The 12,739-nt window shown below is 37.1% G+C and overlaps 1 protein-coding gene across 1 annotated transcript in view; it reads right to left on the bottom strand.

The window, feature by feature from the left end:
- The window catches only part of SMURF2 (SMAD specific E3 ubiquitin protein ligase 2), a gene marked incomplete at its 5' end in the record, with an annotated part of 117,056 nt that extends 104,317 nt beyond the window's left edge, over positions 1-12,739 (bottom strand). The window contains one exon of the mRNA XM_024760645.1: positions 12,715-12,739. Coding sequence (XP_024616413.1) covers positions 12,715-12,739 — 25 coding nt within the window. The remainder of the gene's footprint in view (positions 1-12,714) is intronic.

Below are 12,739 nucleotides of genomic sequence, written 5' to 3'. Positions count from 1 at the left end.
ATTGAAGACTTGGATCCAAACAGTTCTCCCATCTCCAAAATCCTGAGCCATTCAAATTACTCTCCAAAGCTCTTCCACTTCTTACCAAAACTGGATGGAGGGGTTGAGGGAGAATACAATTAACTGTCTAAATGTTTGCTATATCATTTAAAGATAAAAATTATAACAATAGCTAATTTAGGGACTTCCCTGGTGGTCTAGTGAATAAGACTCCACATTCCCAATGCAGGGGACCCAGGTTCAATCCCTGGTCAGGGAACTAGATCTCACGTGCACACCACAACTAAGAGTTTATGTGTCACAACTAAAGAGCCCACATGCCACAACTAAAGATCCCACGTGCTGCAACTAAGACCTGGCACAGCCAAATAAATAAATATTTTTTTAATTATAGCAATAGCTAATTTAATTATATGAATTCCTTACAACACACTGGTACCCCAAGGTGTACAAAACATTTATGCCTATTTTATAAGACATGATTTCATTTAAATCAATACCTATATTAATCATTATTAATGTTGCACTTGCTCCTATAAAACAGCATATAATCGGTTATGACTACTTTATTTAAAACACAATCTTTAACGAAATTGAGTTATTTGTAGTGAGGTGGATGGACCTAGAGTCTGTCATACAGAGTGAAGTCAGAAAGAGAAAAATAAATACCGTATGCTAACACATATATACGGAATCTAAAAAAAAAAAAAATGGTTCTGATGAACCTAGGGCCAGGACAGGAATAAAGACGCAGACATAGAGAATGGACTTGAGGACTCGGGGAGGGGGAAGGGTAAGCTGGGACAAAGTGAGAGAGTAATATTGACATATATACACTACTAAATGTAAGATAGCTAGTGGGAAGCAGCCTCATAGCACAGGGAGATCAGCTCCATGCTTTGTGACCACCTAGAAGGGTGGGATAGGGAGGGTGGGAGGGAGAAGCAAAAGGGAGGGGATATGGGGGTATATGTATATGTATAGCTGATTCACTTTGTTATACAGCAGAAACTAACACACCATTGTAAAGCATTTATACTCCAATAAAGATGTTTTTGTGATCACCTAGAGGGGTGGGATAGGGAGGGGGGGAGGGAGAAGCAAAAGGGAGGGGATATGGGGGTATATGTATATGTATAGCTGATTCACTTTGTTATACAGCAGAAACTAACACACCATTGTAAAGCATTTATACTCCAATAAAGATGTTAAAAAAACACAATCTTTGTACACTACTATATGTAAAACAGATAACTTATAAGAACCTACTGTATAGCTCAGGGAACTCTATTCAATACTCTGTAATGACCTATATATGGGAAAAGAATCTAAAAAAGAACAGATGTATGTATAACTGATTCACTTTGCTGTACAGCAGAAACTAACACAACATTGTAAATCAACTATACTCCAATAAAAATTAATTAAATAAAACATAATCTTTGATCAAAAATGTCAAAATACATTAACAGAATACTTTACAGCTTGAACAGTATTTTTCACATACGTTATTTCTTATCTAGCAGGATCCTAAAATAAATAACACTCATTTTATTATTATTATTTTTTTGCGGTACGCGGGCCTCTCACTGTTGTGGCCTCTCCCATTGCGGAGCACAGGCTCCGGATGCGCAGGCTCAGCAGCCATGGCTCACGGGCCTAGCCGCTCCGCGGCATGTGGGATCTTCCCGGACCGGGGCATGAACCCGCGTCCCCTGCATCGGCAGGCGGACTCTCAACCACTGTGCCACCAGGGAAGCCCCAATAACACTCATTTTAAACATGCATTTATAACTAAAAGCATAGGCACCAAGAAAATAAGTGACTTGCTTAAAGGCACAAAGCTTATCAGTGGCATAACTAGGATATGAACCCAAATTTTCTGCCTCCAAGTTCTATACTCTTTCTACAACATCCCAACTGCCTCCAACAATAACAGTAAATAGGTCTACATTACAGATGTCTGCTTTGTGACAGTTCTCAGGAATGCACTGTGGTCAAATAAAAAAGTCATCTTAGATTTTAATAAAATTAAGCTTTTTCCACATACAGATGGCCAACAGGCACACGAAAAGATGCTCAACATCGCTAATCATTAGAGAAATGCATATCAAAACTACAATGAGGTACCACCTCACATCAGTCAGAATGGTCATCGTTAAAAACTCTACAAATAACAAATGCTGCGAAGGATGTGGAGGAAAAGAGAACCCTCCTACGCTGTTAGTGGAAATGTAAATTGGTGCAGCCACTATGGAAAACAGTATGGAGGTTCCTCAAAAAACTAAAAATAGAGTTGCTGTATGATCCAGCAATTCCACTCCTGGGCATATACCCAGACAAAACTCTAATCCAAAAAAGATACATGCACCCCAGGGTTCACAGCAGCACTATTCACAATAGCCAAGACATGGAGACAACCTAAATGTCTATCAACAGATGAATGGACAAAGATGTGGTACATATATACCATGGAATGCTACTCAGCCATTAAAAAATAATGAAATAATGCCATTTGCAGCAACATGGATGGACCTAGAGATTATCAGTAAGTCAGAAAGAGAAAGACAAATACCATATAATATCACTTATATATAGAATATAAAATGTGACACAGGACTTCCCTGGTGGCCCAATGGTTAAGAATCCGCCTGCCAAGGCAGGGGACACAGGTTTGAGCCCTGGTCCAGGAAGATCCCACGTGCCGCAGAGCAACTAAGCCCATGTGCCACAACTACTGACCCTGCGCTCTAGAGCCCGAGAGCCACAACTGCTGAGCCCGAGTGCCAGAACTACTGAAGCCCACGCGCCTAGAGCCTGTGCTTCACAACAAGAGAAGCCACCACAATGAGAAGCCCACACACTGCAACGAAGAGTAGCCTCACTCGCTGCAACTAGAGAAAGCCCACGCACAGCAACGAAAACCCAACACAGCCAAAAATAAATAAATTAATTTTTTTAAAAATGCGACACAAATGAACGTATCTACCAAACAGAAACAGACTCAGGGACATAGAGAACAGACTTGTGGTTACCAAGGGGGAGGGGGCTGAGGGGGGGGTGGAGTGGGAGGTTGGCGTTAGCAGATGTAAACTATTATATACGGAATGAATAAACAACAAGGTCCTACTGTACAGCACAGAGAACTATATTCTGCATCCTATGACAAACCATAAGGGAAAAGAATATTTTAAAAAAGAATGTATATATATATGTATAACTGAATCACTTTGCTGTACAGCAGAAATTAATACAACATTGTAAATCAACTATACCTCAAAAATTAAGTTTCTTCCTTTCTTTTGTCTTATAGGAAAAAATGCTCATAATATAAAATATAAGTTTAAGAAAACCATCAGGACTTTGCTGGTGGCCCAGTGAGTAAGCCTCTGCCATCCCAATGCAGGGGGCCTGGGTCTGATACCTGGTCAGGGAATTAGATCCCACATGCATGCCGCAACTAAGAGTTCATGCATGCCACAACTAAGGAGCCCACATGCTGCAGCTAAGGAGACAGCAAGCCGCAACTAAGGAGCCCACCTGCCACAACTAAGACTCGGCACAACCAAATAAAGTGATTAATTAATTGTTAAAAAATTTAAATTAAAAAATAAAATAAAATTTAAAAACCATAATCCAACCCACATTTGACAAAACAATTATATCCTTTCTTTTCTATTGCCACATTTTAGATATGTTTATTTTTTTTATCCCACCTTTTTCCAAAAATGAGTTGAGAGGGCTGATAGCTGGTAAACAGCAAACTTTGTTAAGTCATGCTTATTGCAATCCACTTTCATCAGTAAGAGACAAAAATAATAATAAACTTTTCAAAGATTCATAATAGAAATGTTGAAAAGAAAAATATTGAGCCCAACCTAGGTTTATTCTGATTTCTTATATCTCCATTCATGGTACTATAGAATTCTTAAAAAAATCCATGTCTGACACATGTCAAGAAATTGATAAATATTTGTTGACTAAATAAATGAAACAGGCTCTAAAGCAGGGGTCCCCAACCCCCAGGCCACGGACTGCTAATGGTCTGTTGCCTGTTAGGAACCGGGCGGCACAGCAGGAGGTGAGCGGCAGGCTAGCGAGCAAAGCTTCATCTGCTACTCCCCATCACTCACATTACCGCCTGAACCATCCCCTGCCCGTCCATGGAAAAACTGTCTTCCAGGAACCAGTCCCTGGTGGCAAAAAGGTTGGGGACCGCTGCTCTAAAGCATTACAAGATCCTAAAGTATTATGGGGTCCTAAATTAAAGACTCAGTTATGCTTATTAAACTATCAAAATGTTTATGAAAAGTTCAACCAATGTTTGAAATCAGAAGACTTAAGTTAAAACTACAGTAATAGGAAAGTGTGAATTATAAATAATAAACTTACAAAGAAAAGAATTATAGATGAAAGGAACAGAATAGAGTCCAGAAATAGAACATGTATGTTGTCAACTGATTTTTAGCCAAGGTGCCAAGACAACTCAACGGAGGAAACAAAAGCATTTTAACAAATGGTGCTAGGAAAATTGGATATACATATGAAAAAAAAAAAAAAGAACCTGACCCTTACTTCTCACAGCAAATTTTTAAAAAGTTACATTTAGGAGGGTCCTACACCAAAATGTAAGTGCTAATATTATAAATACTGCAGAAAAAAACATAGAAAATTTTTAGAACTGTGGATTAGGAAAAGATTTCTTATATAGGAAATAAAAAGCATGAACCATAAAGAAAAAAACTGATAAACAGGGCTTAATCAAAATTCAAAACTTCTGCTCTTTGAGACACTACTGAGGGGGAAAAATTGCCACAGATTAGGAGAAAATATTTGCAAAACACATATCTGATAAAGGACTTGTATCCAGAATACAAAAAGAATTCTCAAAACTCAATAATAAGAAAACAACCCAATTTTAAAACTATGAGCAAAAGATTTGAACAGATATTCACCAGATACACAGATGATAAGTAAGTCCATTAAAAGATGCTTAACACCGTAGGTCAAAGGGAATTAAAATTAAAGCTACACTGAAGTAATCTCTACACACCAATTAGAATGGCTAAAATCAAAGACTGACAACAGCAAGTGCTGAAGTGTTGGCTAGGATTGGGAGCAACTGGAACTCTCAGACAACACTGATAGAAATACAAAATGGTACAACTTTGAAAAACAGTTTAGCAGTTGTTTTTTTTTTTAAGTTAAACACATACTTACCATATGATCCAACAATCCTAAACATTTACCCAAAAGAAATAAAAACATGTTCACAAAGAGAGGTGTACCCAAATGTTCATAGCAGCTTTATACATAATGGCAAAAAACTGGAAACTAATGTCTGTGGATATTTGTGAATGGATAAACAAAATGGGGTACGTGTGTATAATGCAATATTCCTCAGGATTAAAAGGAACAAACAACTGACACACAACATGGATGGACCTCAAAAGCACTATTCTAAGTGAAAAGAAGCCTGAATCAGAAGACTACATACTGTATGATCCCATTTACATAAAATTCTAGAAAAGGTAAAACTATTGCAACAGAAAGTAAATCAGTGGTTGTCAAGGACTGGGGATATGAGGAGACTGGCTGTGAAGAGGCAGGAGGAAACTTTTGGGAAAGAAAGAAATGCCATTTGTACAATCATCTATATAGGAATTCCTACCTAAAATCAGGATTTATTTTAAACTAAGTTTTATGTCTGCTGTCAATTTTTAGTAAGAAACCAAATGCCAAACTTAAGACATGTTGATATTTCTTAATTCATATCAAATGCGGTTTTTAAAAAGTCAATGCCTTTAGAAACGATTCTAAAACAAACACAAAATTCTTCACTTTGTTCAATTAATTATGTATTAGTGGAAAAATACAAAAGAAAAAAAAATTTTAATGTTAGCATTCAACTGTAAAAAATGCCAAATACTGATACCTGGAAAACTAGCATTAGTGAAATATTAGTAGGCTTAGTGTTCAGCAAAGTTGCTCTAATCAAGCAAAAATAGATATAACTGCAATCCTAAATACAAGCCAATAACTAAGGTTAGAAAATACAATGGATATGCCACAAATATAAATTAGATTAGCTGGAATTACATTAAAACATAGGAAGAAAACTATTAAACTATCCTAAGCAATATGAACAAAAGCTTAAATAAACGTAAAAACATAGCATATTCCTAGGTGGGAAAACTAAATACACTTAAATACCTCCTTTTCCCAAATTAAGCATTCTAATTACAATCCCAATGAAATTTCTTTTTAAATTTAACAATTTTAATATTCACGTGTAAGAGCAAATAAGTAAAAAGAGTCAAAAAAAATTTCTAGCACAATGAGATTAAACTAAATTATAAAGCTACAATAATGAAGAGTATGGCACCGAACAAGAGATAATCTGACTATTATAACTAATTTGTTAACATAACTAAAAAGATATCACACCACTATGGAAAGGAAAAATTGATTAATAAATAATGATGAGACGACTGAGTAGCAATTTGGGGGGAAACATCTTCCTAAACCATTTTTAAAAATACTAAAATAAAAAAAAATAAAAAAAAAATAAAAAAAAAAAAAAAAAAAAAAAAAATAAAAAAAAAATTAAAAAAATATAGGTACTAGTAAGCAAAATAATTTTACAACTTTAAAATATTTTTTAAAAAACTAAAAAAAAAAAAAAAAAAAAAAAAAAAAAAAAAAAAAAAAAAAAAAAAAATACTAAAATAAAATGTACTTAAATATTTACTAAGCCTCTTGAAGAAAAGGGTTTTCCTAAGTATAGAAATGATAGGAAAAACAAAGGAAAAGTTGGACAAATTTGACTCCTAAAGTAACAAATTTATTCAAAATCATTTTTCTTTCAAAAATGATCAAAATTAAAAGTCAAATAACAGACTGGGGAAAACGTCTGTAACAAATATGACAAAAGATTAGTATCTTTTTTAATTCTCAGGCAGATCACTAAGAAAAACACAAATGGCCTAAGTGGTAACTAGGACAAGACCAAACAAGGCAACAAAGAGAAATATAATTAGTAGACAGGAAAATATTCAACTTCACAAGAAAATGTTAAATACTATATGCCATGAAGTTAGCGAACATTTTAAAAAACAAGAGCCAATTCTTGTAATAGAATATTAAGAGGGACACATTTATTCAATGCTGCTCTAAACAGGCACAATTCTCTTAGGAAACAGTCTGACGAAAAATTAATCAAGAACCTAAAAAGATCCACACCCTTTAATGCAACAGCATTCTCTCTATGGAAATATCCTAACAATCCTTAAAAAAAAAAAATTATCCATACCAAGATGTTTACAAATTATCTATAATAACAGAATTTGGAAATAAAAGTTAAAACAAGAAAAAAATATGAACAATGGTTGTTGTATAGATTCTCTTAACTGGTTATCCTAAAATCAGTCTTCGTGGTTCCCATTCCAGTCCATCCTTCCTATTGCCCAAAGATTAACGTTTCTAAACATCAAATATATTGAAGCTTAAAATCCTTCAATGGTTCCCACTATATTAAAAAAAAAAAAATCAAACTTCTTGACAAAATATAACAAGGTCCTAAAATGGGTTGGTCCCTGTCTACAAGCCTCACCTCTTGCCACTCACACCCAGTGCATCAGCCATAAAAAAAATGTATAAAACTACAGAGAATTACTTCTATGTCTCCAGCATTCATTCAAAATAAAATGCCAAAAGGCTCTTAATGCATGCTGAAACAGGATTCTGCCTTCATGGAGCTTACAGTACAGACAACAAATGCCCTTCATTGAGTTAGGTCTGATGCTAGAGGAAGAGCCTCTTAGTCAGAGAGGAAAGGTCAACACAGGTCAAGGAAAGATCTGTGGAAAAGGGTACCTTGAGTTGAGCCTTAAAAGGTAAGCACGTATCTCAAGGGACAAGGGTAATTCCAAATAAATGAAATTATTTTATTTTCCACACAAAATCCTGTAAGTTTGTAACAGGCTTTCTAGACAGACAGCTTGGGTTCTGACATGTACTTAACCTCTCCAAATTTCTCCTACCTCTTGAAGCTATTATGAGAATTAAAAGTAATAACAGATGTAAACTTAATACAGTGTCTGGCACTTAATAAGCATTCAGTACACTTCCCTCATACAGAAACACATAACAATGTTGATTACAACAGTACATTTCAAGGGTTCAGCTTTCTTAGAGCAAAGAAAGTAACAGTAAACAAAAACAAAGGCAAAGAGAGAAAAAGCAGTAAGAACAGGGTTAAACATGTCACCATACAGCCAGAATCAAACGGTTCTCTCTACATACCATGATGATATCCTTGTACTACACATTACAACAGCACAATAACTTATATTCATAATGATACTGAATCATAAATAAAACATTAAGTTCTGTTAAGTATGGTCTATTTGAAAGGAGTAGGGCATATCACATCTTTAAAAGCCTTCAAAATCTTTAAAAGACATCAAAAATAGCTAAAATTAAAACCTTGCATGGTTAAAGCATGGATCTTCATTTACCTTGAAAACCTGAGTTATATACTAAATATGCTAAATTACATGCTAAATAAATGACATGTTAGTATGTTGTGATAGTTACACTTCAACCAACAGGAAAAAAGTAGAATCCATGATTAAACACACACACACACTCTCTCTCTCTCTCTCTCTCTCTCTCTCTTTTACTCGCCAATGAAAACCAAACTACATGAAGCACCTAGGCAGGTTCAGCCCCCCGGCCTAAAGGTTTGACTAGAAGAGAGAAACTTAAGAGAAAAGGAAGGAGCTAAGCCACATTGGCTTCCTCCTCAGAAACCAAGAAAAAAAAAATGAACTGGGGACATTCAAATCACTAACGCCCCTAGAACAAGTCATTATGGTGTACAGGCACATTCCCACCTAGAAAACTGCGAGGTATAATCAAGTTGTAATTTTTAAAGCCTTGAATCAATAAAATATGCAGTAAAACAATACTAAGATACCAGCATATCTAAAGTGAGACGTTTAAAGGTAATTTTCCTTTAGCTGTAGACAAGGTTAACCTCATTACTGCTTAGGGTTTTATAAATTAAGAACATGAGAAGCACTGTACAGAAACATTTAAATTACAAAAAGGTCTGCAATAAATGTTCTGGAGAAGTAATCTGTTATTTCTCCATATCTAAGAATTTTAAATATTAGAAATTATACTAACTGCTTTTTCCAGCCTTTGGTTTTAAAAAACAGTAACATAGGGCTTCCCTGGTGGCGCAGTGGTTGAGAATCTGCCTGCCAATGCGGGGGACACGGGTTCGAGCCCTGGTCTAGGAAGATCCCACATGCCACGGAGCAACTGGGCCCGTGAACCACAATTACTGAGCCTGCGCCTCTGGAGCCTGTGCTCCGCAACAAGAGAGGCTGCGATAGTGAGAGGCCCGTGCACCGCAATGAAGAGTGGCCCCCGCTAGCCGCAACTAGAGAAAGCCCTCACACAGAAACGAAGACCCAACACAGCCGTAAATAAATTAATTAATTAATTTTTTAAAAACAGTAATATAAAAAATTACCCCCAATTTTTTTTACCATCAAAGAATATCTTCTATCCAAACCATCAAAAGAAAAGCCTATTCATAAGTATAATGTATACAAATTTTACATTTTATAATCAATTTGCTCTACTAGTTGAAATTGATAGCTTTACCATACAGCCCATTTTAATGATCAAGTGTTAAAGTGTCATAAAAAATAGAAGTAGCTTGATGGACCAAATCAGATTTTAACCACCAATGACCTGAGGAATCTCAAATTTGGGATTAAATTAGCCCTTCCTTCTTTGCATCAACAAATACTAAACAGTTTGCTAGTTGACTGTGGTCTCAGGAATAACATGTGGAAAAGTTTAATATCTGTTGTGGGCAGAGATCTCATGGTTCAAATATTTCTCCTTCAGTTTGTATGTATGTGTGAGAGTGTGTGTATGAGAGTGTGTGTGTGTATGTATGTGTGTGACAGACAGACACCATGCAAGAGTTGTTTACATCTTTCAGTAAAGGGGCAACTCTACATTAAGGATATAATTGAGTAACTACAATTCATAAGGTACCTGGGAATCAAAGACAGTCTATAAATTTAAAATACCAGTATGGTATTAACTTAAAGCAAAGAACAATTACTTTAAATCATCTTACAGCCCAAGTGTATTGTAAACCAAATAAAAAATCACTACGGGATCTGTTTTTTTTTCTTTTAATTTTCCTCTCTTATGGAACCTGAATCTAAATGAATTGTTAAACACTTAGTCTAAAGGTATGCCAAACATTTCTTAAGGTCTTAACAAAGAATCAACTTTTTTTTTTAAACAAAACGAGGCCTAGGTTAAATATTTTATTTGGCTTCTCAAGATGGACTGAAAAGTTGGGCACCAGCTCCAGACCAATTCCTGGACGCACATCAAACACAGCCCTGTCATTTATCCAGTCAGTCAAAACAATCTTTTCCATCTAACTCTTTAATGTTTATGTCCTAAAAAGCTGCTAATTGAATCCAGCTCTTGAAATCTTATTTGTTAAAATCTATACCATCTAATCTGTAAACGAACAAAAATGAAAAAATACATGTTAACTTTCCTGGCAAAACAAGAAAATCCACCATACGTAACCAAAATGGAGAGGGCGATGTCTTTAATATTTGAATAGTTTTCTCTTAAAATATGACAGAGACAAATTCCCAATGGTTTTAAGAAATTGAGAGTATCTCAAACTGTTTTTACAATTAAGGGGACACAGTGTATTTTAAATTCCTCAGAAAAATGTAAAAATACAAAATCACTCTACAAATTAAGCCCAGTATTTTTTCGGAGGGATAGGGAATAAGTGTAATCTTTTCTCCTAACTTTACTCGTGAATTTTTATAATGTATCATATTCAGTAAGGAAACCACAGATAAACACTTTAAGATCTGTTGAGTCACACTAAAAACCTCAAACTCATTCTGCAGAAAATCAAAATCCCTGTTTTCTCCCTCATTTTCTTATTGTGTATACAGCCTAGAAGGAATTAAGTGGCCACCAGCCAATTTCTAATACTTTTTGCACACCTGGAATCACAGGTTCTTTCCACCATCACTGACACAGGACTGACTCCAGAGAGTCAGAGTAGATAAACTCTAAAGCAACAAAGATCCCTTATAAAGGTTTCCATTGCTTCGTAAGAAAATAAGGAAACTGAATGGGGGGAAGTAGGGGAGACGGGCATCTCCCAATCCAGGTTTTCCATTAAGAACCACTCAGTTAATGATTCTTTGCAATCTTCCCTAAGGAAGGTAAAACTGTCATGAAAGTAATATATTTTAAAAACTGCAGCCAACATATACAGTCAGGCTAAATTCTCAAATACCTAATTCACTGCAAGTTTTTATCTCGAAAGTTCAGCCAGTGGACTGGGATGTGACACACAAGCATTCAATTACAAAATTAGTCCATATAAATCTCAAAGTCTAGTGGAGGCAAACATAATTACAGTTTATTCTTACACGCGCACCCACACACATACACAGATTCTCTAAGGAAAGCCACCTTTCTCACCACACATCTGAATATCAACGTGGATAATTAAGAATGAATACTGAAACTAGGATAAGTACACTGGTTTCCATTACACTTTTCAAACCCCAAATAATTTTTCCTTATACTGGGGTAACACGACCATGTAAGAATATCAAAAACGGCACTGTAAGCGTAACGTACCTGTAACGTTAAAGATTTCATGCACCTGGAATCATAAACACTTTGTAAGAAAAGCCTGCTATCTAGCAACCCCTCCAGACATTCTTTTCCATTTAGAAAAGGGAAGGGGAGAAGAGTGGGGAGAGAGAAAACTTCGCTTAAAGTCTGTCTGAGTACATACTTAGAAATGGACCCAAAAAAAGGTGTTTTTAAAGCAGGTCTAGAGTTAACAGTGAGACACAAGCTCTGCGGCCTACAAGGAAAAACCCCAAACACGCTACCCTACAATCAAACACTTCCAAAACACAGAGGGTACAATGAGCCCGAGTCGTCGGATCAGGCAGACACACCGGAAAAGTCAACCTCAGTCTCCTTCCCTCTCAAAGCCGTGCGTTTCAGGTGTGTGGCACCGGCTGCTGTGGCTGGCAGCAGAGAGGGAAGGTTTTGCACGCGGGCACAAGTGGGCGAACAAGTTAACAACCAGGGAACACACACACACACACAAACACACACACACACACACACTCACACACTCTCTCTCTCTCTCTCTCTCTCTCTCTCTCTCTTTCTCTCTCCCGTTAAGTGCTCCATCTTTAAGGAGTGTTTACTGCGCGCAGTCAGCAGCCGGATTCAATAATCCCCTCCACAGGAGCTCCTCATCCCCTCCACGACCCTACCTGGGCAGTAGCCCAAGGGCTGCTCCCCGACGCCCCGGGAGAGAACCGTGCTTCTCGGACCAGGCTTTTCGACCTCAAATCCGCCAGGAATTCCAACCGGGGTACCCCCCCCCCAACAAAAGACACCCGAGTCACCCTTGGCTTTTGTAAGAATTTCCAAACAAGGCAGAGTGGTTTGCAATTACTCTCCCTGAACTAGGCCTTCCCACGTTCCCGACTCTCCACTCACCATTGATTGCGACCCTGGCCCTTCTCAAGGCCACAGGCACCCCCCCGCCGGCTCGGCCACCCCGCGGCCGCCCCGGCCCGGCTCCTGCAGCCCGCCCAACCCCCTCACCTGTCAGGCGCAGCTTGACGGGCCC

The sequence above is a fragment of the Neophocaena asiaeorientalis genome, unplaced genomic scaffold (assembly GCF_003031525.2).
Source record: "Neophocaena asiaeorientalis asiaeorientalis breed wild unplaced genomic scaffold, Neophocaena_asiaeorientalis_V1.1 scaffold30, whole genome shotgun sequence".
NCBI classification, from domain to species: domain Eukaryota; kingdom Metazoa; phylum Chordata; class Mammalia; order Artiodactyla; family Phocoenidae; genus Neophocaena; species Neophocaena asiaeorientalis.
The sequence above is the reverse complement of the archived record's forward strand: the minus strand, read 5'-3'. Positions and strand labels throughout refer to the sequence as shown.